The 26,358-nt window shown below is 42.6% G+C and overlaps 1 protein-coding gene across 1 annotated transcript in view; it reads right to left on the bottom strand.

Annotated features, from left to right (window-relative positions):
* The window catches only part of ryr2a (ryanodine receptor 2a (cardiac)), a gene marked incomplete at both ends in the record, with an annotated part of 435,130 nt that overhangs the window by 293,170 nt on the left and 115,602 nt on the right, over window positions 1-26,358 (bottom strand). Inside the window, 6 exons of the mRNA XM_080517507.1 lie at window positions 713-954; window positions 1,066-1,199; window positions 2,719-2,837; window positions 4,490-4,585; window positions 12,195-12,330; window positions 12,556-12,739. Coding sequence (XP_080373633.1) covers window positions 713-954; window positions 1,066-1,199; window positions 2,719-2,837; window positions 4,490-4,585; window positions 12,195-12,330; window positions 12,556-12,739 — 911 coding nt within the window. The remainder of the gene's footprint in view (window positions 1-712; window positions 955-1,065; window positions 1,200-2,718; window positions 2,838-4,489; window positions 4,586-12,194; window positions 12,331-12,555; window positions 12,740-26,358) is intronic.

The following is a 26,358-nucleotide window of genomic DNA, read 5'->3' as shown; positions in this document are numbered from 1 at the left end:
GTCTCTGACTGGTTGGTCAACCCTGCTGTAGATGATCTCTCATATATTCTCCAGTTTCCTTCTGACCCCCCCTTTAAGACCTTCTAGGTCAGTGTTTACGGTTCATGGTTGTTGATTTGGGCCACAGAAATGTAGGCTTTTGTCCTTCTATTTCCCTCTCTGCTGCTGGCTGTTGGATGGGATTTGGTCTGCTCGTTGGTGGAGCTGTGCTTCGTCTTAAGTGCTGATACCCTGTGGGCTGTGGTGAGCATCCTGCCACTAGGCTTCACTCCACTGATTTGCCCTACCTCTGAGGATGTCATTGGCAATGTGAGGTCCCTTAGTAAGCTCTTTCAGGCACTTTTTCTTGCCCTGGTGGATCTTCAAACTCTTCTTCGCTGTGACCTTAGTCCAGACACTCTTTCGTTTGCAGTTTCTCATTTTTTTACAGAATGTATGATGTCAATGTTGACCTTGTGATAATGATAAATTTGCAATCTATGTCACCGAAAACTTTTCAGTCCCAACTAAATCGTATCAGTTATCTTAACACAAATTTTAAGAATTATAGAATTATAATGTATTATTACTGTATTTCTTTGTTATAGCTCATCTTAATACAATTAAAGACATAAAGGAACACCAGAGACAGGTAATTTTACAAAAAAAATAATAACTCTAGGTATTACACCACCTTCATGTCATCTTCGATAAACACATACACTCAGCTCACCTGACCAAAGATGAAGTCCATCAAATCCATAGGAGTAGAGGTCATCTCCCACTCCATTGCCCCCCCACCCCTCCCCTCCACTGGGGTAGGGCGCATATCCGCTGGTGTTGGCCCAGCCCACCCTTAGGTGAGTCGCTTCAGCTGTGACAAATGGCGACACCTGATCCACAATGAGCTCGTAATACCACTTCCTGTACTGGGCGGAGCCATCACTGACTCCCAGGAAGATGTTGGGCCTCATGCTGTTATTGAGCCAAAAACAGGTGGGAAACTGTCAGCGGTGGGTTAATGTGACTATGAAGCTTTGTAAAGCTGTGTCACAGCTTATTCTTCATTAATGTGTGTGTGTATACCTGCTTACGTGGTTGATCAGGCGGGTCTGCAGTAACAGATCTCTTCCTGGCAGCAGGTTGTCACAAATCAGGTGCTGGTTGGAGCGCACGGCCACACTGTGACACACACACAGCGAACATAACACATCCAGGACCTGAAGAGAAAACACAAACAGACACATAAAAAGATGTCCCCTTGGTCCAGAAATCATTCAGCACCACAACATTAAAACCTATCATCTGGCAAAAGTCATCGAGGAAACTCTGCCGCTCCAAGGTCAATCAGGATGCCTGCAGCCGCTGTCTGAAGCCCACAGTGTCCTCGTCTCAATACCACAGCTTCAGACAGTTTCTTTGAGGGGGAAAAGATAAACACTGTCTCTGAATTTAAATATCTTGGGGTAACGCTGGATTCCAATTTACATTCCAAAGCACACCTTAAGAGCATGACAAAAACTCTCTGATATAACTTGATTAACTTTAGACATATTAGATCTTGTCTTTCTTTGGAAGCAGCCAAGACATTTATGCACGCTCTAATTTTCTCCCACTCGTCCTGCTGGAGACAAGCTGGACCAACTGCAATTAAACCACTTGAGTCAGTGTATAAACAAGCCTCAAAGGTCTTTGATGAAAAACCTTTCATGCGGTTTCATCCAAAGTAACATCCGGGATAAATACAACTTTCTAAGTTTCGAGAATTTTAGAGCCTTCTCAAACATATGCATGGCTGTCAAGATTTTAAATGGCATGACTCCTGGCTGTTTACAAAATTTTGTCTACCAGCGTTCTATAAACTCCATGAGATCAACCAGAGTTGCTTCTTTACACGACTGCACACCAATTCGCTGTTCCACTTTTGGACAGTCAGCTTTTACAGTGAAGTCAAATACAGAGTGGAACAAGCTGCCCGAGGCTATAAGGACATGTTCCACCATCAAGGGCTTTAATTCAGAGTTCAAGAGACATCCGAACAGTAACCAGCACTGCACTCACTGACAAAGGCCATGTTCCTCTTTGGTCCAGTACTTATTTTGGTATCGTAAATGTTGTCTTGTCTGGTTGATGTGGGGGGTGGGCAGGGATAAGTCGGGGTAATTTCATTTTTTTTGTGTGTTGTTTCATGTCTCGGTATATATCTCTGTGTGTTAAACATTGTCCTGTGAATGTCTTGTTTGGAAATTGTCTTTTACTTGCCACGGGACGACAGATGCGAATTAGCCTCCGGCTAAATCTGGTACATTGCATGAAATGGCAACATTTATGTTCAATTGTACTTGGTCCCTTTTAAATAAACACATGAAATGAAATGAAAAGACTGTCTAAACTCTACAAAGTCTTCATCTCATAAAGAAACGGAACAGTTTATAACTGTAGCAGTTAAGTTAGGAATGGATTTCACTAGCTGCACTGAAGCTGATGTAACCTCAAATTGGTCCAGCTTAAATTGTCCTGGATCTACTATTGCATCTACAAAACAGACAGATGATCATCATTTATTTTGTAAAACATCAAAAGGATCATAGAATTCATAAATCATAAATGTGTCATAAATCTTGACTTCAAAGTCCCCCTTCCAGCTCAGCCCCCTTTAGGATTAGGAATCATATCAGAAATCACAGTTCCACAGAGGAGCTGGGCCTGACACTCCCAGGACCAAGTGAAGGACCAAACCTTGTGATTGCGTCCGTGCTTGTCCAGAAGTGATATGATGGACTTGATATGGCCCTCTTTGATGATGTTTAGGGCCTCAGGACTCTCGACCAGCACACAGTGAAGCACCTCCAAAATACCTCAAAACACAATCATGCACAAAATGAATACAATACTGTAGAATCAGCTTGAATAAAAAACAACAGTAGATTCACCAGAGCAGGTTGGGGGACTTTTTACAGTATGAAAAAATATTTTTGTTTGAAGCACTCAAACATTACCAAGACCTACTATAATATTATATCTCAGATGTCTCTATGCTCTGTTGCCAGTGTGTCTGCAAACGACGACAGGAAAAGCAACAATGTTTAATCATGTAATTCCCATTACACAGTGTGCTGCTCTCAGCTCTGCCATTAACAGAAGATGCAACAGCAAATGGACAAATCTCTGAAGAGTTCTGAACCTCGGTAGGTAAGATTTACACTTTTGGCTGCTTTTGTACATTGGACCCGTGGGCGTCACACTATTGTTTGGTGAGATGGTCATTTTGCTGGTTTGTCTTCTGTCAAAATGGAGACAGAACATTCTAAAATGCTAATATTATATTAACATTCATAGTTCACATAAAATAATAAATAAATACAAATATGTGGTTTCAGACTTTGTAGTTTTTCTCACCACGAAATATAACTTTTTCATTTGTTTGTATGGCAATGCTGCTGGCAGACGACAAGGAGAACTGACACTGGCACACAGAATCAAACGTGGGACTGGAACGTTTGTGAGCTCAGTAACCTGTAATCAGTCGCTTTACAGTCAAGAGTTTATCCAGTGCCAAAGTACCTGAAGCACAACTCCAGACTGGCAGGAAACGCTAACACAGAGCCCACTTTTAAGATCAGGCTTCAATCCTTTTGATTAAAAAAAACCCAACATCATTGAAGAACAGTCAGTGCTGGTTCAGGCCACCCTGCTGAAGACTTTAACTGCACTGGGCTTCATCCATTCTTACACTCTATACAGTGATACAGTGTTGTTTTACTATTGTATGTCGCTAACAACCCCCCCCCCCCCCACACAACACACACACACACACACACACACACACACACACACACACACACACACACACACACACACACACACACACACACCACCCCCTTTTCTGTTGCTCTGTTGCTTCCTACTTCCCAGAAGTTCTAACTTCACTGAAGTCACGAGTCTCAAAATGGCCTGGTTGTCAAAACCTACCCAGGAGGGGATCCACTCTGGCCTGCATAACTTTGTGAAGGGTAGAAATGACAAACAAAATATTGACTTCAATTTTTCATCGATATAATTATGTATATGCAGGTGTTTTAGTCAGAGTAGCAGAAGGAACACTGAAACAGTAAAAACTAGCTGAACTAAGGTCATTTGAAGTTGACCAACACATTGTATTAAACACTAAAACTGATACGACCCCTTTTTTGTAGAAAAACGCTTCATGTGGCCGTGATTATGTTAAAGAAGTATTTGGTGAGCCAAAGTTTCATCAGAATGCTGATTCACTAGAAGGTTATGAATTTCAGAAATCCAATGTTTTGAGCAGTGTTGATAACAATGATTTCTTCACTATCCCACTGGAAAAGAGAACTTGTTGCATTTTCAAACATCAGCTGGTCTGGAGCCACTCAGCTTTCCAGGTTCACACAAGGCAGAGCCCAATTTAAAAGGTGTCACCTCTGGACCTCACTCTACATATTTAATCATGTAATATCGGTATCCTATAAAAGATAAGATGACCTACCAGAAGAAGCCTCCAGTCGCTCCAATCTGCTAATCAGCCAGTCTAGTGAAGCGGAAAACTGGGCACAGTTCTTCCTGTTTCCTCTGATAAGTGCAGCTGTGAGGGGTGGACAGAACAGAGGAGAGAACACTGAGTGAAGAGGAACCCCTCCAGACAGGTGTGTTTGTATCCAAAAACTGACCAGGGGCCGATAAAGGTTGCTTTTGCACAAAAGGTCCTGAAAGATGCGTACGCCACTTCCCACGCAAAGTTTGTGATTCAAAAAAATAAACTTTGCGGGAGAATGTTGGTACCGGTACACAAACTTTAAACCTTGAGCAGCACATTTTGGAGACGGGGAACCTTGTGGCGCTGATTGCCAGGTGGAGAATTGAAGTCAGATTCATCTCATACATTTATTGTCTTCAAATATCAGAGTTCACATGATCATAAACATTCAAGCTGCAGTGGTATCGATGTTTCTTTAATGGAACATTACTACTGAATCAGGTCCATGTTCATATGTCAAACTTCCATCTTTAAATGATACAGAGCAGTGGATAGAACTGACTGACTATCAATTGTTCCAAAGTGTGTAACGATCAGGGGGGAAGCTGCAGTGTCAGGAACACTCTGACTGTCTGTCTCCAGTCGCTGTTCTGTTCCAGCTGCTTTTATTAGGATTTACAGCTATCAGGTACAAAAATACTAAACTGTACAGACACGGTAACAAAGTGAGTCTCTGGGAAAATCTCTTGCAAAAAAGAACTTCAATTGAAATGATTTATCAATGGGTTACATGTAAAATAAAGAAATTCTAGATTTTATATTGATTATTTTATTCATACATATGTGATACAGTTTAGTACATTTCTATGTTCTGACTGTAATATGATAAAAGCCGCTTGTGGTACATTATTGCGCTCTTGATGCACTGCTGCTGCAGACAGACGACCTCCTCCTCCACCCTCCTCCACCCTCCTCCTCCTCTAGTGACTGAGGTTAAAAGACAAAGTCCACTGAGCCTTTTCACCATCCCTGTTTAAATATCTAATTTATACATTTGATAAACTGATAAAACTTTATCAGTTTGCTTTGTCTCCACCAAAATATTAATAATGGCTTGGATTTATATAGCATTTTTTTCAGGCTGACTCAAAGCGCGTACAGAAACCTTTATTCATTCACACCAGCCCCACCAGTGGTGGTAAGCTACGCTGTAGCCTCAACTGCCCTGGGCCATGCTGACGGAGGTGTGGATGCCATTTTGTGCCAACGGCCCCTCTGACCACCACCATCATACTCATGCTTACGAGGCAATGTGGCTAAAGTGCCTTGCCCAAGGACATAACAACAATGACTTGGATAGAACGGGATTCCAATGACCAAATCTCCGGTTATTGGACAACCGACTCAATCACTAAGCCACAATCGCCTCCTTCCCTCTGCGACACTCTGACACACGCTGGAGTCACAACCAATGGAGGCTGTTTTGGGTCCAGTGGTGCTCTGATGCTACTCCGTGATGTCACTGTCCTCCATGATGTCACTGTCCTCCATGATGTCACTGTCCTCCATGATGTCACTCTCCTCCATGATGTCACTGTCCTCCATGATGTCACTCTTCCCCATGATGTCACTGTCCTCCATGATGTCACTCTTCCCCATGATGTCACTGTCCTCCATGATGTCACTGTCCTCCATGATGTCACTCTTCCCCATGATGTCACTGTCCTCCATGAGTTCACTCTTCCCCATGATGTCACTGTCTTCCATGATGTCACTGTCCTCCATGATGTCACTGTCCTCCATGATGTCACTGTTATCCATGATGTCACTGTCCTCCATGATGTCACTCTTCCCCATGATGTCACTGTTATCCATGATGTCACTATCCTCCATGATGTCACTCTCCTCCATGATGTCACTGTCCTCCATGATGTCACTGTTATCCATGATGTCACTGTCCTCCATGATGTCACTGTCCTCCATGATGTCACTCTCCTCCATGTCACTGTCCTCCATGATGTCACTCTTCCCCATGATGTCACTGTCCTCCATGATGTCACTGTTATCCATGATGTCACTGTCTTCCATGATGTCACTGTTATCCATGATGTCACTGTCCTCCATGATGTCACTGTCCTCCATGATGTCACTGTTATCCATGATGTCACTGTCCTCCATGATGTCACTCTTCCCCATGATGTCACTGTCCTCCATGATGTCACTGTCCTCCATGATGTCACTCTCCTCCATGATGTCACTGTCCTCCATGATGTCACTCTTCCCCATGATGTCACTGTCCTCCATGATGTCACTCTTCCCCATGATGTCACTGTCCTCCATGATGTCACTGTCCTCCATGATGTCACTCTTCCCCATGATGTCACTGTCCTCCATGAGTTCACTCTTCCCCATGATGTCACTGTCTTCAATGATGTCACTGTCCTCCATGATGTCACTGTCCTCCATGATGTCACTGTTATCCATGATGTCACTGTCCTCCATGATGTCACTCTTCCCCATGATGTCACTGTTATCCATGATGTCACTATCCTCCATGATGTCACTCTCCTCCATGATGTCACTGTCCTCCATGATGTCACTGTTATCCATGATGTCACTGTCCTCCATGATGTCACTGTCCTCCATGATGTCACTCTCCTTCATGTCACTGTCCTCCATGATGTCACTCTTCCCCATGATGTCACTGTCCTCCATGATGTCACTGTTATCCATGATGTCACTGTCTTCCATGATGTCACTGTTATCCATAATGTCACTGTCCTCCATGATGTCACTGTCCTCCATGATGTCACTCTTCCCCATGATGTCACTGTCCTCCATGATGTCACTCTTCCCCATGATGTCACTGTCTTCCATGATGTCACTGTTATCCATGATGTCACTGTCCTCCATGATGTCACTGTCCTCCATGATGTCACTCTTCCCCATGATGTCACTGTCCTCCATGATGTCACTCTTCCCCATGATGTCACTGTCCTCCATGATGTCACTGTCCTCCATGATGTCACTCTTCCCCATGATGTCACTGTCCTCCATGAGTTCACTCTTCCCCATGATGTCACTCTTCCCTATGATGTCACTGTCTTCCATGATGTCACTATTATCCATGATGTCACTATCCTCCATGATGTCACTCTCCTCCATGATGGCACTGTCCTCCATGATGTCACTGTTATCCATGATGTAACTGTCTTCCATGATGTCACTGTTATCCATGATGTCACTATCCTCCATGATGTCACTCTCCTCCATGGTGTCACTGTCCTCCATGATGTCACTCTCCTCCATTATGTCACTGTCCTCCATGATGTCACTGTCCTCCATGATGTCACTCTCCCCCATGATGTCACTCTCCTCCATGATGTCACTGTCCTCCATGATGTCACTGTTATCCATGATGTCACTGTCCTCCATGATGTCACTCTTCCCCATGATGTCACTGTCATCCATGATGTCACTCTTCCCCATGATGTCACTGTCTTCCATGATGTCACTGTTATCCATGATGTCACTATCCTCCATGATGTCACTCTCCTCCATGATGTCACTGTCCTCCATGATGTCACTGTTATCCATGATGTCACTGTCCTCCATGATGTCACTGTCCTCCATGATGTCACTCTTCCCCATGATGTCACTGTCCTCCATGAGTTCACTCTTCCCCATGATGTCACTGTCTTCCATGATGTCACTGTCCTCCATGATGTCACTGTCCTCCATGATGTCACTGTCCTCCATGATGTCACTGTTATCCATGATGTCACTGTCCTCCATGATGTCACTCTTCTCCATGATGTCACTCTTCCCTATGATGTCACTGTCTTCCATGATGTCACTATTATCCATGATGTCACTATCCTCCATGATGGCACTGTCCTCCATGATGTCACTGTTATCCATGATGTAACTGTCTTCCATGATGTCACTGTTATCCATGGTGTCACTGTCCTCCATGATGTCACTGTCCTCCATGATGTCACTCTCCCCATGATGTCACTCTCCTCCATGATGTCACTGTCCTCCATGATGTCACTCTCCTCCATGATGTCACTGTCCTCCATGATGTCACTGTTATCCATGATGTCACTGTTATCCATGATGTCACTGTCCTCCATGATGTCACTCTCCTCCATGATGTCACTGTCCTCCATGATGTCACTGTCCTCCATGATGTCACTCTCCTCCATGATGTCACTGTCCTCCATGATGTCACTCTTCCCCATGATGTCACTGTCCTCCTTGATGTCACTCTTCCCCATGATGTCACTGTCTTCCATGATGTCACTGTTATCCATGATGTCACTGTCCTCCATGATGTCACTCTCCTCCATTATGTCACTGTCCTCCATGATGTCACTGTCCTCCATGATGTCACTGTCCTCCATGATGTCACTCTACTCCATGATGTCACTCTCCTCCATGATGTCACTGTCCTCCATGATGTAAGTATCATCCATGTCACTCTCCTCCATGATGTCACTGTCCTTCATGATGTCACTCTCCTCCATGATGTCACTCTCCTCCATGACGTCACTCTCCTCCATGATGTCACTGTCCTCCATGATGTCACTGTCCCCCATGATGTCACTGTCCTCCATGATGTCACTCTCCCCCATGATGTCACTCTTCCTCATGATGTAACTATCATCCATGTCACTCTCCCCCATGACGTCACTCCTCCATGACGTCACTCTCCCTCATGATGTCACTCTCCCTCATGATGTCACTCTCCCTCATGATGTCACTCTCCCTCATGATGTCACTCTCCCCCATGATGTCACTCTTCCCCATGATGTCACTGTCCTCCATGATGTCACTCTTCCCCATGATGTCACTGTCTTCCATGATGTCACTGTTATCCATGATGTCACTGTCCTCCATGATGTCACTGTCCTCCATGATGTCACTCTTCCCCATGATGTCACTGTCCTCCATGATGTCACTCTTCCCCATGATGTCACTGTCCTCCATGATGTCACTGTCCTCCATGATGTCACTCTTCCCCATGATGTCACTGTCCTCCATGAGTTCACTCTTCCCCATGATGTCACTCTTCCCTATGATGTCACTGTCTTCCATGATGTCACTATTATCCATGATGTCACTATCCTCCATGATGTCACTCTCCTCCATGATGGCACTGTCCTCCATGATGTCACTGTTATCCATGATGTAACTGTCTTCCATGATGTCACTGTTATCCATGATGTCACTATCCTCCATGATGTCACTCTCCTCCATGGTGTCACTGTCCTCCATGATGTCACTCTCCTCCATTATGTCACTGTCCTCCATGATGTCACTGTCCTCCATGATGTCACTCTCCCCCATGATGTCACTCTCCTCCATGATGTCACTGTCCTCCATGATGTCACTGTTATCCATGATGTCACTGTCCTCCATGATGTCACTCTTCCCCATGATGTCACTGTCATCCATGATGTCACTCTTCCCCATGATGTCACTGTCTTCCATGATGTCACTGTTATCCATGATGTCACTATCCTCCATGATGTCACTCTCCTCCATGATGTCACTGTCCTCCATGATGTCACTGTTATCCATGATGTCACTGTCCTCCATGATGTCACTGTCCTCCATGATGTCACTCTTCCCCATGATGTCACTGTCCTCCATGAGTTCACTCTTCCCCATGATGTCACTGTCTTCCATGATGTCACTGTCCTCCATGATGTCACTGTCCTCCATGATGTCACTGTCCTCCATGATGTCACTGTTATCCATGATGTCACTGTCCTCCATGATGTCACTCTTCTCCATGATGTCACTCTTCCCTATGATGTCACTGTCTTCCATGATGTCACTATTATCCATGATGTCACTATCCTCCATGATGGCACTGTCCTCCATGATGTCACTGTTATCCATGATGTAACTGTCTTCCATGATGTCACTGTTATCCATGGTGTCACTGTCCTCCATGATGTCACTGTCCTCCATGATGTCACTCTCCCCATGATGTCACTCTCCTCCATGATGTCACTGTCCTCCATGATGTCACTCTCCTCCATGATGTCACTGTCCTCCATGATGTCACTGTTATCCATGATGTCACTGTTATCCATGATGTCACTGTCCTCCATGATGTCACTCTCCTCCATGATGTCACTGTCCTCCATGATGTCACTGTCCTCCATGATGTCACTCTCCTCCATGATGTCACTGTCCTCCATGATGTCACTCTTCCCCATGATGTCACTGTCCTCCTTGATGTCACTCTTCCCCATGATGTCACTGTCTTCCATGATGTCACTGTTATCCATGATGTCACTGTCCTCCATGATGTCACTCTCCTCCATTATGTCACTGTCCTCCATGATGTCACTGTCCTCCATGATGTCACTGTCCTCCATGATGTCACTCTACTCCATGATGTCACTCTCCTCCATGATGTCACTGTCCTCCATGATGTAAGTATCATCCATGTCACTCTCCTCCATGATGTCACTGTCCTTCATGATGTCACTCTCCTCCATGATGTCACTCTCCTCCATGACGTCACTCTCCTCCATGATGTCACTGTCCTCCATGATGTCACTGTCCCCCATGATGTCACTGTCCTCCATGATGTCACTCTCCCCCATGATGTCACTCTTCCTCATGATGTAACTATCATCCATGTCACTCTCCCCCATGACGTCACTCCTCCATGACGTCACTCTCCCTCATGATGTCACTCTCCCTCATGATGTCACTCTCCCTCATGATGTCACTCTCCCTCATGATGTCACTCTCCCCCATGATGTCACTCTCCTCCATGATGTAAGTATTATCCATGTCACTCTCCCCCATTATGTCACTCTCCCCCATGTCACTCTCCCCCGTGATGTCACTCCTCCATGATGTCACTCCCCTTAATTATATAACTCCCCTGTATTATGTAACTCTCCTCCGTGATTTCACTCTCCTCCATGATGTCACTCTCCTCCATGATGTCACTCTTCCCCATGATGTCACTCTCCTCCGTGATGTCACTCTCCTCCATGATGTCACTCTTCCCCATGATGTCACTCTCCTCTGACCTCTACCTTCAGATCAGACTCTTCTTTTCCACCTCTGCAGTTTGGCAGCTGTCAAACTATCTCAACTGGTGATGAGCTGCCAATCACTTGTTTTTCTTTTATTAGTGATTCCACTACTGTGACAGCAAATAATATCATCTCCTGACCTCCACCTTCTCTCTATGTAAAATTCCTTTTCTTCATCTTTTCTGTCAGCATTTAGCATCAAATGCCGGCGATCAACAGGCTGATTGAGAAGTAAAAATATTGACAAGGCTCTTTGCATTGAGCATTAATGGTAGAAAGTGGGCGTGTTGAGGGCGTGAGATGAACGGTCAACCTTCCAGGTACACTGGGATCTATGAAAGGAAAGTGCATGAAGATGTGCATAGGCAAGGTTTTATAGATCTGAATTCTTTTAAGCGCACACCATCTTCAGCTTTTGGGCGGACGTACATTTTAAGTGGCAATCCTACGCAAGGTTTTATAAATGAGGCCCCTGATCTTTGTTTTCTCATTACAGCTTTTAACCAGATATCGTTCAACTAAATTACTATATCATTATCTATTCAACTTTTAATTCATGAGCACTGGAAATACAATGTTATTTCCACTTTTTGATGCATTTGTGCGTGCGTGCGTGTGTGTGTGTGTGTGTGCATGCGTGCATTTACCCAGTAGTTGATAGAGGGAGTTGAGAATGGAGCTCCAGGATTCAGAAGCCTCTCGCCCGACTGCCTCAGCAAAATGAGCAGCACTGCTGTAGACATGCAAACGATTGATGCACTCCAGCACCAAGTTGATCATCCCCTAGTGGCACAGATGAGTTTTACCACTTGAGCTGCACACAAATAACACTGTGACTGGACAGCTCTGCACAGGTCGAGAGCTGTGACCAGAAAAAACAAAGCTAACAGACTGGAGATTTGGTGAACAAAAACTTTACTACATAAAAACAATGCAATGACTTGCAAAACACTGAGATCATACACCGTCACTGTATGTGGCATGGTTTTAACCAAGACACACACCTACCTCCTCCTGGAAAAGGTTCTGCCGGTTCTTCAGAGCCCTCAGTCGGTTCTGCTTGTCTTCATGCTCCAGGTGATCTCCGGCTGGTTGGAAGTAACCGATCAGATCCTGCAGACTCAAGCTAACAGAGTCAATTGGTAGATCCAACGTAGAGCTCTTTCCCTTTTGTCTGAGTGTGTCCAGACCCCTAGAGAGCAAAGATGTGGGAGACTGAATCAGATTATAATTGATCAATGCTGTAGTGTGTCTTTGTTATTAAATCATTCACTCAGACAGTTTTCAGGATGTTCAGAACTTGTTAGATAAGATCAATGTGTCAGATCATTGATGACGTAACTTCACACTACTCTGATAGATCAAACATGAATTTACAAGGCTGCACTTAGGACTTAACGATAGGTTTACCCTTCATGGAAGCCTAATTTAAACTGTTTTTATCCGTAATCTTTGTCTTTCAGTGGGGATTTACAATGGAGTCTGTTCTCACCATGACTTTACAGTGACCGCAATACAGCGGCAGTTTGTTCAGTCTCCAGCCAATATCAGAGTCCGTCTTCTCCAATATGAGTTAGAAAACACAGTGCAGTATGACAAATGGGGAAGGTTCAGTACCTGAAGTGTTGTGCTGAAAGAGCAATACTACACACAAATGCTCCAGTGGTACGTAGATTCCCACACAATTACTTGGCTATAATAGCAACCCTGAAGCCTAAAGTGGGCTGAGCCAAGAATCTTCTTTGCTGCCAGTGGTAGGATATGTTATATATGCCTTTTTTTTTCATCCCTGTCTTGTGCTGGAATATATGTGATTATAAAGAACCATAGATAAAATTGCAAATCAAAATGAAATAGATCTCATTTCTGCCTGAATGCCTTCAATAATAGTTGAAGTTTTGGACAATCGCAAAATATGAGAGTGGTCTCCAATTGTGTCAAAGTTTCTCCATAAATGATTTCTTTCATCTAAAGTTGAGATTATCAAAGGTTTAAAAAAAAATTTCATCTATACTTACCAATTAAAATGAGCTGTTGGTTATTTTGTGTCCTGAATCACATATCTCCCACCACTGATCGTCTTCAAGGATCACATTAATTTCCAGTCCCCACATTTCTTTCATACTGGAGCAGTATTTGCAAGCATTAACATTTATATTTTATATTGTTTTATTTTATAGTCCTACTCATAAAATCCTCTACTGGGGTTGATAGCTATTTAAATGGCATTCCCTATGTGTCATTAAAAATGACCCAAGGCCATATTCATCTTGTAACTGTGTAAAAGATTAATGTTCATCCATCAAACAGCTAGTTTATATTCCTTTCTCCACCCATCCCCACAACCCTGTATCTAGCCTACATGGCACAAAAAAACAAAGTTTCCTCTACTCTTTTGTTCCAAGAAGGGTATTGTTTCCAGAGCCACTGGTAGGCATGACTGTTTATCCAACTTCAGCCAATTTGTTTTCTTGTCCTGTAGTGCCGATATGACCATCCCACAAACTGGAGCTAATATAGCTTTAGATTTACTGGATATAGGCTGCCTTGTATGGACGCGAATGTGGCCTAAAAATCTATTTGAAATGTATTAACAGAAGACATTTTTTATTTTTAGATTAAACTGCATTTTTTGACTCATAAATAAAAATGATCATATCAATCATCCAAACTGCATTTTTATTTTCTTTGACAAAGCTGCTTATTTTGTGGCTTAATTGAAATGAAAAGGAAAATGATGATTAAGATAAAATTTTCAAAAGACACTCCAGCAAATAGTGACTAAAATTAATCTTGAAATGTCAAATTTTAAAATTAAAATGCATTAGTAAGTGCTTTTTATTTCAATGTTATAGTTGCATTATTTGACTCATAAATTAAATTAATGATAGTTCATTCAAACTGCATTTTCATTTCCCTATCCAGGTTGCACATTTTATGGCAGAACTACTTTTTCGTTTTCATCTCCGCCATGCAAAAAAAGGATCACAATTCAATTTGACTTAGCATTTCCAAGCGGCGCAGGAGAGTGATGTCAGAGGCCGCTTTACTTCTTCTGATTGTGCTGTGCTTCTAATGCATGCAATCACAGAAGTGCCAAAATTAAAAGGAAATAAATGTGGAAATATAAAGAGAATCAATAATTCCAAAAATAAAGAAAGGTAGTCATATTCCTTTTCTAACTTGCCTTTGCTTATTCCGTATTGTCAATACTTCTCTTGTTTTGTCTTTGTCTTTTCCATTTACTTTTTGTCATTGCATTTACTGGATGAGTCAGGAAGTCACATTCTTAAATGTAATATCCTGATTGTTCCTAACGAAATATTTATGGGGAGAAAAGTTGTGTGAGCATAGCATTATCCAAGATGATCAGGCAGGTTTAATCCAGAAAATCATGTTACTGTCTAGACCAGAGGTCGGCAACCCGCGGCTCTTTGGTCCTCCACTGCGGCTCCTTGAGCCTCGGTCCCACTGCAGTTCATCCCGGAGCAGGGTGGTATGGGAGGTAAGGCAAAGGGTGGTATGGGAGGTAAGGCAAAGCGCACCCAGAGGCATATTGCGTTTCGCAGTCCCGTTACAAAGAGTGGGGTAAAATGTAGGCGGAGTGATGTAACGTCATCACGGAGAAGGTAGAATTGGGCTGCAGGTCATGACAGCTAGCTCCGCAGCTCCGGGTTCCACGGCTCAACTGGTACATGAAGCTGCCAGCTTCCTGTAGCTTTGCGCTGCGGAGCGCCCACAATTCCGGGAGGGTTCATTGCAGACTTGTTGAGAGTGACGGCAAATTCTAGTGACTACAATTTGCCATCACTCTCAACAAGTCTGCAAAAGTCTAAAATAAAATTATATTTGATTATTTTTTATAATTTTTCCTCGCTCAAAATAAACGTCACACTCGCGGAAGCCGTTATACCCGCCAAAACGCCGTACATTTGTCGAGACTTCTAACACGAGGTAGGCCAAGTATGGAGAAATATAAGAAAAGAAAAAATATCTGAAGAAAATAGAACATTTAATGATGCCTGGGCATCATTTGCATTTACCTCTGACGAGAGTGGCCTACCAGTATGCCGAATTTGTGGAGAAAAACTGGCTCACAATACAAGGTCAAATGTCGCAAGACATTTCAATAATACACACAGAGCCTTTGCTGAAAAATATCCAGAGGGAGAAGAGAGAAAAAAAGCTGATCTGAGGAAATTCAATTCAAGAAGTGGGTGAAGTCTGCAAATTCAACTACACATGCAAGTTTTGTGTGCTCAGGAAATAGTCATGGGAAACCGTTCACAGATGGAGAATATATGAAAGAGTTATTCATTAAGATTTCAGAACACCTAAATAATATACCAATTTTTGTGCATAATTCATTTGAAACATAAAGTGCCATGGCTGCATAAATAAGTCTGCAAAGGCCTTCAACTTTGGCTACCAAGGATCTTCCAGTAATGGATGAATCTCTTTGAAGACAAAGGTTAAATCTCTGTTGTACTGAAGTTATGAGAGGGTCGACATTTTCAGATAATCTGGCACCTTGGTCTTTTTGAATGATAATACCAAGATATTTAACTTTATGCTAATTGTTAGAATTATGACGTTTTCTTTGACCTCCGAACTGTGATGTTTCATGCATAGACTTACTTAAAACTGTTAAAATGGCGGCGCACTGTTTTGTTATTGAGCTGTAGATGGTGGAAAAATACTGAAATGCATCATGGGTAGCGTAGTTTGTTCAGTCTGTGTGAAGGTCCGCCAATAGGAGATTACGTTGCTTACGCCTCCTTCTAGCGGTGGCCAATGGGAAGAGGGGATTGAGTGAAGCGTGGGTTTGAACTCCCGCCTGCTCTGGCTCTCGCTCTCTCTTGTTTCCCCTCTTTGACTGACCTGACGCGCGTTTATCCTCGGCTGCTTTACTCCGCGTTTAACGGCTAAGTATAAGGCGATTCTCTGGAAGGCCAGTATTTCTGTCTTTTGTAATAAATTACTGTTTTAATCCGATCTCAAGGTTTGTAGAACTATGACTCACTGTTCACCTCTCCTTTCTTCCCGGGAGACTTCTGTCCTCTCCTCCGAGTGCGGTGAAATACAGAGACATGAACGGACATAAACAGGGACACCGTAAAATAATAGTATCGGTGCAGAATTTAACAGGGAGAATTTCACATTTTGAAATGTTCAGTTTGAGTCCTGAGGCCATTCAGAAAGTATTAATGACTGAGTGCTTCGCCAACTTGAGATTTATCCTATTAAAAAAGTGTTGCGTCATCTGCTAGTTGAATGTTCTGCCAACAATACGGAGAACTACCACCTGACTGTTTTGAACATGAAAGCAATTGCAGAAATCGGACAACCTTGACAGAGCCCACTCTTAAAATCAAATATTTTCGTTGTGCCATATGGGAGTTTTATTGAACTATTTCCTTCTGCATATAAAGCTTTAATGGCTTTTTTAAACATATTTCTAAAACCAAAAATATCAAAGACTCTTAAAATGAATTCATGTTCAATGGAATCGAAAGCTTTATAAAAATAAAAAAAAGAATGAAATGGTTATCCATAATTAATTCTGAATGATCCAAAATATCTATTAACAGTCTTATGTTATTTGTCATATGTCTGACAGTCATAAAAACAAACTGTGTGTTTCATCGATGATATCATTAAGTGTACATTTGAATTTTTTAGCCAAACAAGCAATTATTTTGTAATCATTATTCAGTATGAAACAGGTCTTTTTGAGGTTTAAGAATCAAGGTGTTTAGTTGAGTGAAAGAAGGAGGGAGCTTTTCATTAGTAATGCGTTCTATATAAACCTTATGTAAAAAGTGTGATAAGTCCTTGGAAAATCATTTGTATATTTCAGAAGTCAAGCCATCATTCCCTGGGCTTTTTTTATTAGCATCTTCAATACCCTGTATTGTGATGGGACACCTCATTTTATCAGTATTGCTAATGGTTTTAATATTAGCTCAGGAATTGTAGAATTTCTCCATGATCTCTCAGGGCTTGACATTAAGGATTTTGAGCACTTAGCGCTTTGGGCAAGTGCTTATTACTTTTTACTTTCCCAGACAAATATTTTATATTTAACCCTAACCCCAAAGTTTAATCGAAGTTTATAAGCTTGGGTAATGTATGAATTCGACCAATATAACTATTTACATAAAAACACCTGTAGTTTGTCAAATAATCAAGATATCTCAATGAAATTCCGGGAAGGCATATCTGTTTATACTCTTCAATCTGAAGGGATAATAATATATATTTTAAGTTTGTTCTTCACAGCAAAAAGCCCGGAGTTGAATTCACTCCCACTATTGAATTAACAACTACGGTGTTTATTTGAGGCCAACCGGCCTCAAATAAACATATAAACATATGTACAATATAATAATAATATGTATAATAAACACAACATTTTGCCGTGTTCATCTGAAATAAGTCTGGTAGTATTAAGATTGGATCCCTACTACCATACTACTACTACATACTGCCACACCTTATTTATTGTATTAGTTACTTTTTATCCATATGCATCTATTTCAATAACATAGTGTGACATGTATTTTGGTTATAGTAACAAATCAAATCCTCTTCCTCTTCCTGCTCAGTCAACTTTTTTCTGAACCACAAAAAGTTATGAAACTTCGGGATTAGAAAGTCAAAATAATCAAAAATACATAATTTCAGTTGAAGTTTTTAATTCGTTCCGCTGTAGATCTGAATGTTGACGGAAGTGAAAAATTCAAAATGGCGGACAACATAATTCAACGGATTCCCAAGGAATTACACAGCGCTATCCAATCAGAATGCATGTTTTCCAGGTAAGACGCAGCGCCACTGACCAGAATGGGGAACACAAATTGGGAAGAAAATATCGGCCACGATCGGCCTCAAGCGTTTTCCCACGCTATCATCTCGTTCACGCGAGACTCACGTGATCACGCTCTCGGGGCGAGAAATGGCCGCGCCCTGCGGTGGTGGTGGCGTGATCCGTTGGTGATACAAAGTGATTTTTGCTGAAAAATCATCAAAAATATCACCAAAAAACCACGAGCCCGTTCGGACAAATGGGTAGACGATTCCCTTGCCCGAGAAAAGCTTTTTCTCGCCCCAGATGTTCCGGCGAGCCTGAATGTCGAGCCCTGCCTCTGTAGACAATTTAAACTTATATACATTTTTATAAACTAATTCACAAGTCTTGAAGATCCCTGGAGGGTCTTATGTGATGACTCCATCGGAACAAAGCTTCGTCCTGCTGCCAAATCTATTGTGATTTTCTCTAATTTGAAGAAATAGCTTGTTTTGTTCTCCCTCTTCAAGCCAAGTCCTTCGAGAATGCACAAAAGCACCTTTTGCCTTATATTATATCTAATTCCTGTTATCTTCTGATAAGTTATCAGGTGACCTTGATAAAGCAATAATTTCAGAGATTATTTCTGACTTCTTTTTTTCTATTTTTAACTATTTCAGTTCCTCTTTTCATTATAAGAGATCTCAATTCAAATTTCATGAACTCCCAATTTTTACTAAATGCATTTTCAATACATTACTTTATTCGAATACTCATCTATTTTTATTTAAATCTCCTTGAACTTAGAATCATTCACTAGAACATAATTATTTAATTTCCAATGTGAATTGACTCTTTTAGACTGATTACTAGCAGACATACATATTTCCAAAAAAATAGTTTTATGGTCCGTCATAGGGATGAGTGAGTCTACAACTGTCTGTATCTGTACCTGTTCAACTATCTAAATTATCTGTATTCATATCTGTACTTGGAGTAGGTGGGGCCTAAACCAGAAGTGGGCGTGGCTCAATTGAAACTGGGTGTGGCTTAAATCGGTACATTATTTTAAGTCTGAAATTGATATGGATTTATCAGAAGTTGCTTTATTTATTGTTCATTTGAAAACTATTTATAGAACAGCCTCATAATTGAGATTCAACGTTTCATATATATATAAAAAAAAATACTATATTGTGGTGAGCACCTGAAGGGGAGGTTCTCCCAAACAGAATGCAGTGGGTGTGTCGGTGACGTAGTGTGGTGTTGGTAGTGGGAGGAGTTATAAGGGGAAGTGTGGTGACACAGGGTGGTTGGGTATTGACAGGTGGACTGTCAGTGCTGTGAGAGGAAATAAAAGAAAGCGACTCGACTCCTTCGTCCGTTTCTCTTTCTCCGCCTCCACAATACAGTATATAAAGCTTAATTTGTAATATTTATAATATATTTATTTTTATGAACAGCCATATACAATAAAGATATTAATATAGGCTACTTTGTGTGTTCAGCTATATGTGTGTATGTGTGTGAGTAAGTCTGTAAGACTGTTTATTTTGTAATGATGTGTGTGAATATTTTCCGCCCTATAAGGTGCACCTAAATACCTCAAATTTTCTCAAAAGCTGCCAGTGCGCCTTATATATGGAATAATTGTTCTACTCTAGACTGCTATTTGACAGCTGAACAACCAGAAGCTTTTATTTTGACAACTCTAACTTCTCAACCAGATCTTCAGAGCGGACGACACTCCACACAACACCTTCATCACTCATGGTTGCACACCAACATTCTAACAAACCAAAATAAACTAGATGAAATAATGACTCCCTAAACTGGGGAACAAAAACACATAAACACAATCAACACAACACCAAGCCCAACAACAACCCACAATAACCTCCAACAACACAAAACATGAATTTGTCGCTGCAAGGCATGATGGGACATCATGCCTTGCAGCGACAAATTCATCCTCAGCTCCTCAGTGCAGCCGATAGAAACTCCCATAATTCATTGCAGCTGTTTGTGGTGTTTTAAATGCAATTATTGGGGGTTCTATTTGGTTTGTGGTGTCGGTAATAATTGTGTTGTGTTGTGTTTTTGTTGCTTAGTTCATGTAGTTTAGTTTATTACCGGTAGTTGTAAGTTGTCAACCAGCAGTGAAGAAGGTTTTGTGTGTAGTGTCCTCCTGGCATAGGCTGCAGGTAGGACTATCAAAATAAAGTGTGTGCACCTCTCTGGGTGTTAGAGTCAGTGGAAAATGTAACCTAATGGTTTTGAGCTATAAAGGTTGCTGACTACTGGTCTATTCCATGTGCCTTATAATGCAGTGTGCCTTATATATGAACAAAGTTGTAAATTATGTCAATCAATGTAGGTGCGCCTTATAATCCGGTGTGCCTTATAGTGTGGAAAATATGGTAATATGTCAGTCCTGTTCACTGTATTCTTCTCAAAAGCACCACGTTCAGTACGACCAGAGTTTTCCAACTGACTTTACACCACCAGCCACACTCAGAGCAAGCAGACGGTAAAAAAACCCGACCTGAGTAAAGTCAGTGTCTGATGTGACACGAGCCGTTTTCAGCTCTGTCTTGTCAGATGCACCACGAATGTTACAAAACAAGTTCACCAAGTAACTTTAAATATCATACAAACCGAATTTGAGGTGAGCTGAAGAAAACCTGAAGAGAGAACGTCTATCTCTGTGTGTGTGTGTGGAGGGCGGGCTCTGTGTGTGACTGGCCAATCACAGAGCGTGAAGTTACCAAATGAGGATTTTCCTTCAGCACCAGCACGGATACTGATGAGTTTTACTCGTAGTATGCTCGTACTCGTAAAAAAAAGCTTTTTAGTGCCAGATCCTCGTCTGTATCGAGAATCTGGCTCATCCCTGGCAGCATACTGTATATACAATATGTACAATAAGGAAAAGAGACCTTGAGTCATATCAGCATACGGGACTGAAAGGCATTTCAGTGAATCTCTTTTCTGTTCCCGAATGCAAAGTAAGCCATCTTCCCTTCCTTTTGTGCTTTCTGCACCTGTGGCCACAGCTGGTTGTGTCCCTCTCCGTCCTCAGGAGAGACATCTTCCTTGTCTTCAGGTAGGCGGATCGCTTCGCCGCTTTCCAGATGGTGTTTCAAAAGTGTCTCATAGTAAATTGTAAGATCATGGCGCAGGGCAGTGGTGCTGAAGAAAACTCACGCCGTTGACCAATCCTGTGGACAGAATGAAGTCTCTCCCTGAACTTCATCAGGATCCTTGTTTTGGCATATTTCAATGACCTTTTCTCCGTCTTCTTCCGGTAGCTCGTGAAGCTGCAGATTCCATCTTCTTTTATACCGAGACAACTCCAACACCATGTTTTCTAATGTTTCTCACTTCAGTATGAGTCACCTTTCCCTTTAGCTCCTTGAGAGCTTCACAGATATTTAGTTGGTTTTTTTTTACTTTTATTTTTTGAACATTTTTCAAAACAGAACAATCAAACAACAACAACAAAAAAACACATAAGATCTCGGGATGGTCACAAATTGTACAAATCACACCAAAAAGCAAAAACAATATAGAATTAGAATGATGCCAGTAAAGGAGAACTGCCACAATTTGAAAAGTCCAGCCATTTTTTCCAATGTCTTTTCCCGAGCTTCTCTTGAAGCCGGAGAGTATCGGTCATGCGTTCCATCAGGTTTACATGTTCCATTATGGATATAAAAGGTTTCAGGGTAGGAGGCTGCTTCTGTAACCAGCATTTTGTTATTGCTTTTTTAGCTCATGCCAAAAAGATTTTCAAGAGATAAACATCATCTGCTGTATGTTCTTCCAGGAAACATCCAAGGAACATCTCAAAGAAGAAACAACTGATGTTAAAGCCTCATGTTTCAGAGATGATATTTGTTACGCCCAACCAGAAAGGTTGGATGAGGGGACAAGTCTAAAATATGTCTGTAGTCCACCATTGTATCCCCGCATTCTCTCCAACAGTGTGCAGAGACTGTGCTGAATTGAGATTTTTGCTTCAGTGTTATGAAAAAGCAAATAACGGTTTTCTAGCAAAAATCCCTCCAGGTGCTGGAATTAGTTGATTAAAATTGAAATTCCCAAGCTTTTTACCACATATCATCAGTTATTACTATATCCATTTCTTTTTCCCATTTTTGTTTTACATAAGTTGTTGAGTCCGCCTTAAGTGTTATTAAACTGCAATATAATTGACTAATAAGGCTTTTAACACTTGTCGATTTGTATGCCTTGCTAATAATACTGATAAATAAAGAGGGTTCATGGATTTTACTGTTTTGTATCCTTTTAGTAATAAAATCACAGAGTGGCAAGTAGATGAAAAAATCCTGATTCTCCAAGTTATCGTCCTACATTAGAGTGCTGAATGACATTAAGTTTGACTTCTCAAACATGGTGCACACTGCAATGAGGCCATATAAAGTCCACTGTCTGAATCTAGCATCATGTGAAGCAGGTAGGAAGCCGGGCTCGTATGCTGGACATCTGAGAAGTTTAACTTCCTCCTGAAGATTATATTTGCTAATCACTGACCTCCAGGTTTTAAATGTCAGATTAATCCACTGACTAGTTGTCGTATGTATTCCACTTTCCAGTGCACCGAGTTCACATTGAATTGGTACTTCAGATAAAGACTTCTCAATTGTTTTCCATTTTGTAAAATAGGAAGGGTCACACAAACAGACCAGGGGTCTCAGTTGGGCTGATATGTAATAGTCTTCTAAAGAAGGTACCCCCCCCAGCCACTGCAAAGTAGAATATTTGATTCTTGGTTTCTTTTCCACAGAATCCTTGAGGTATGCTTATTCCATTCTCTAAACTGTTGATCAGGAATTGGCACTGGCAGTGATACAAAGAGATATAACAATTTTGGGAGGATGTTCATCTTGATTGTCTGAATTCTGTTACTAAAGTCAAGGATCCAGGCTCCAGCGGTCCAGATCACCAATTATTTCCTTGTTTAAACATTTGTAGTTCTTATCATATATTTGGGTAGGTATACACTTAAGTATTTTATGTGGTCAGAGCACTAATTAAAGCTGTATTTGGATGTCAATTCCGGTCCGGGGTGAACATTGAATGTCATGACTTGAGTTTTTTGGATGTTAAAAGCATAACCAGAGTATGAACCATATTTTTCTAGCATTGTCATCAGAACTGGTAAACCAGTATCGGGGTCTGTGATTATGATCAACACATCATCCACGCTTTAACACACTTTATATTCCTCTCCAAAAATGTGAATACCTTTTAATGCAGTCTCCTGCGTTATGGCTTGAGCTAAAGGTTCTATAAATGGATTAAATAAATTGGGGCTCCCAGGACAACCCTGTCTACATCCACGTTGCCGTTGTATAGAATTGGAGAGACTCCAGTTTATTTTTATTCTGGCAGTAGGGGGAGCGTAAAGTGCCGGTATGCAATTTATAAATTCAATGCAGAACCCAAATCTTTTTATCCATAAATGCAGGAAGTCCCACCGAACCGAGTCGAAAGCCTTTTCGGCATCAAGACTGAGGATAACTGAACGTAGTTTCTGATTATTAATTTGTTCGATAACATGTAAAGCTCTCCTTATATTATCCTGGGTTTGTCTATTTTTTAGAAAACCTGTTTGATCTTCATCAATCAGTGAGGGCATCATAGTGTCCATTCGCCTGACCAATATGGACAGAGCCTGCTGACATACTGTACCACAGCCTGGTATGGCAGCTGCACCGCGGCAGAGAGAGGTAGAGGATCCTCGGCTGCCCCCTCCCCTCCCTGACGGACATCTACACCTCCCGCTGCCTCAGCAGAGCCATGAACATCATGAAGGACAGCTCCCACCCTGTTTGACCTGCTGCCCTCGGGAAGGCGCTACAGGGTCATCAGGTCTGAGACAAACAGACTCAAGAACAGTCTTTTCCCCAAAGCCATGACCCCTGTGAACTCTCATAGGCACTGACTGTACAGTCTCGCACCTCTCTGTGTGCTTATCCTCACCGTAGGAAGTATCCTCCCGTAGGAAGTATCCTCCTATAGGAAGTATCCTCCCGTAGGAAGTATCCTCCCGTAAGAAGTATCCTCCCGTAGGAAGTATCCTCCCGTAGGCCGTATCCTCCCGTAGGAAGTATCCTCCCGTAGGAAGTATCCTCCCGTAGGAAGTATCCTCCCGTAGGAAGTATCCTCCCGTAGGAAGTATCCTCCCGTAGGAAGTATCCTCACCGTAGGAAGTATCCTCCCGTAGGATGTATCCTCCCGTAGGAAGTATCCTCCCGTAGGAAGTATCCTCACCGTAGGAAGTATCCTCCCGTAGGAAGTACCCTCCTATAGGAAGTATCCTCCCGTAGGAAGTATCCTCCCGTAGGAAGTATCCTCACCGTAGGAAGTATCCTCCCGTAGGATGTATCCTCCCGTAGGAAGTATCCTCCCGTATGAAGTATCCTCACCGTAGGAAGTATCCTCCCGTAGGAAGTATCCTCCCGTAGGAAGCATCCTCCCGTAGGAAGTATCCTCCCGTAGGCCGTATCCTCCTGCAGGAAGTATCCTCCTGTAGGAAGTATCCTCCCGTAGGAAGTATCCTCCTGTAGGAAGTATCCTCCTGTAGGAAGTATCCTCCTGTAGGAAGTATCATCCCGTAGGCCGTATCCTCCTGTAGGAAGTATCCTCCCGTAGGAAGTATCCTCCCGTAAGAAGTATCCTCCTGTAGGAAGTATCCTCCCGTAGGCCGTATCCTCCTGTAGGAAGTATCCTCCCGTAGGAAGTATCCTCCCGTAGGAAGTATCCTCCCGTAGGAAGTATCCTCCCGTAGGCCGCATCCTCCTGTAGGAAGTATCCTCCCGTAGGAAGTATCCTCCCGTAGGAAGCATCCTCATGTAGGAAGTATCCTCCCGTAGGCCGTATCCTCCTGCAGGAAGTATCCTCCTGTAGGAAGTATCCTCCCGTAGGAAGTATCCTCCTGTAGGAAGTATCCTCCTGTAGGAAGTATCCTCCTGTAGGAAGTATCATCCCGTAGGCCGTATCCTCCTGTAGGAAGTATCCTCCCGTAGGAAGTATCCTCCCGTAAGAAGTATCCTCCCGTAGGAAGTATCCTCCCGTAGGCCGTATCCTCCTGTAGGAAGTATCCTCCCGTAGGAAGTATCCTCCCGTAGGAAGGATCCTCCTGTAGGCCGCATCCTCCTGTAGGAAGTATCCTCCTGTAGGAAGTATCCTCCCGTCGGAAGTATCCTCCCGTAGGAAGTATCCTCCTGTAGGAAGTATCCTCCCGTAGGATGTATCCTCCTGTAGGTCGCATCCTCCCGTAGGAAGTATCCTCCTGTAGGCAGTATCCTCCCGTAGGAAGTATCCTCCCGTAGGAAGTATCCTCCCGTAGGAAGTATCCTCCCGTAGGAAGTATCCTCCCGTAGGCCGTATCCTCCCGTAGGAAGTATCCTCCCGTAGGAAGTATCCTCCTGTAGGAAGTATCCTCACCGTAGGTAGTATCCTCACGTAGGAAGTATCCTCCCGTAGGAAGTATCCTCCCGTAGGAAGTATCCTCCCGTAGGCCGTATCCTCCCGTAGGAAGTATCCTCCCGTAGACAGTATCCTCCCGTAGGAAGTATCCTCCCGTAGGAAGTATCCTCCCGTAGGAAGTATCCTCCTGTAGGAAGTGTCCTCCCGTAGTATGATCACTAGTCCACCGTTGTTTCCTCGGACGTCCTCCAAAACTCCCTCAGTTTTTCACGGACCTGTTTGTGAAAATCTTCACGGCATCTCCCATGGCAACAGCTGCTTCAGCGTCTCCTCTTTGCTGGTGCGGGCAGGTTTGTTCCTTGCTGGGCTAATCCGTACCGTGGCGGTGCCACGTTTTTGTAGATCATCTGCAGCGTCTGTGGCACTGTTGTAGAGTACACTTCCTGATGTGGAAAATGCGAGCATCTTATTGTGAGGAGTCTGAAAGCAAATCCCTTTCTCCTTCAAAGCTCTTTTAACAGGGATATATTCCTTATGTCTTTTCTGTACTTGCAGCACATAGT

The sequence above is a fragment of the Blennius ocellaris genome (assembly GCF_963422515.1).
Source record: "Blennius ocellaris genome assembly, chromosome: 21".
In the NCBI taxonomy this organism is placed as follows: domain Eukaryota; kingdom Metazoa; phylum Chordata; class Actinopteri; order Blenniiformes; family Blenniidae; genus Blennius; species Blennius ocellaris.
Note: the sequence above shows the minus strand (reverse complement) of the source record. Positions and strands in the feature narration are given on the sequence as shown.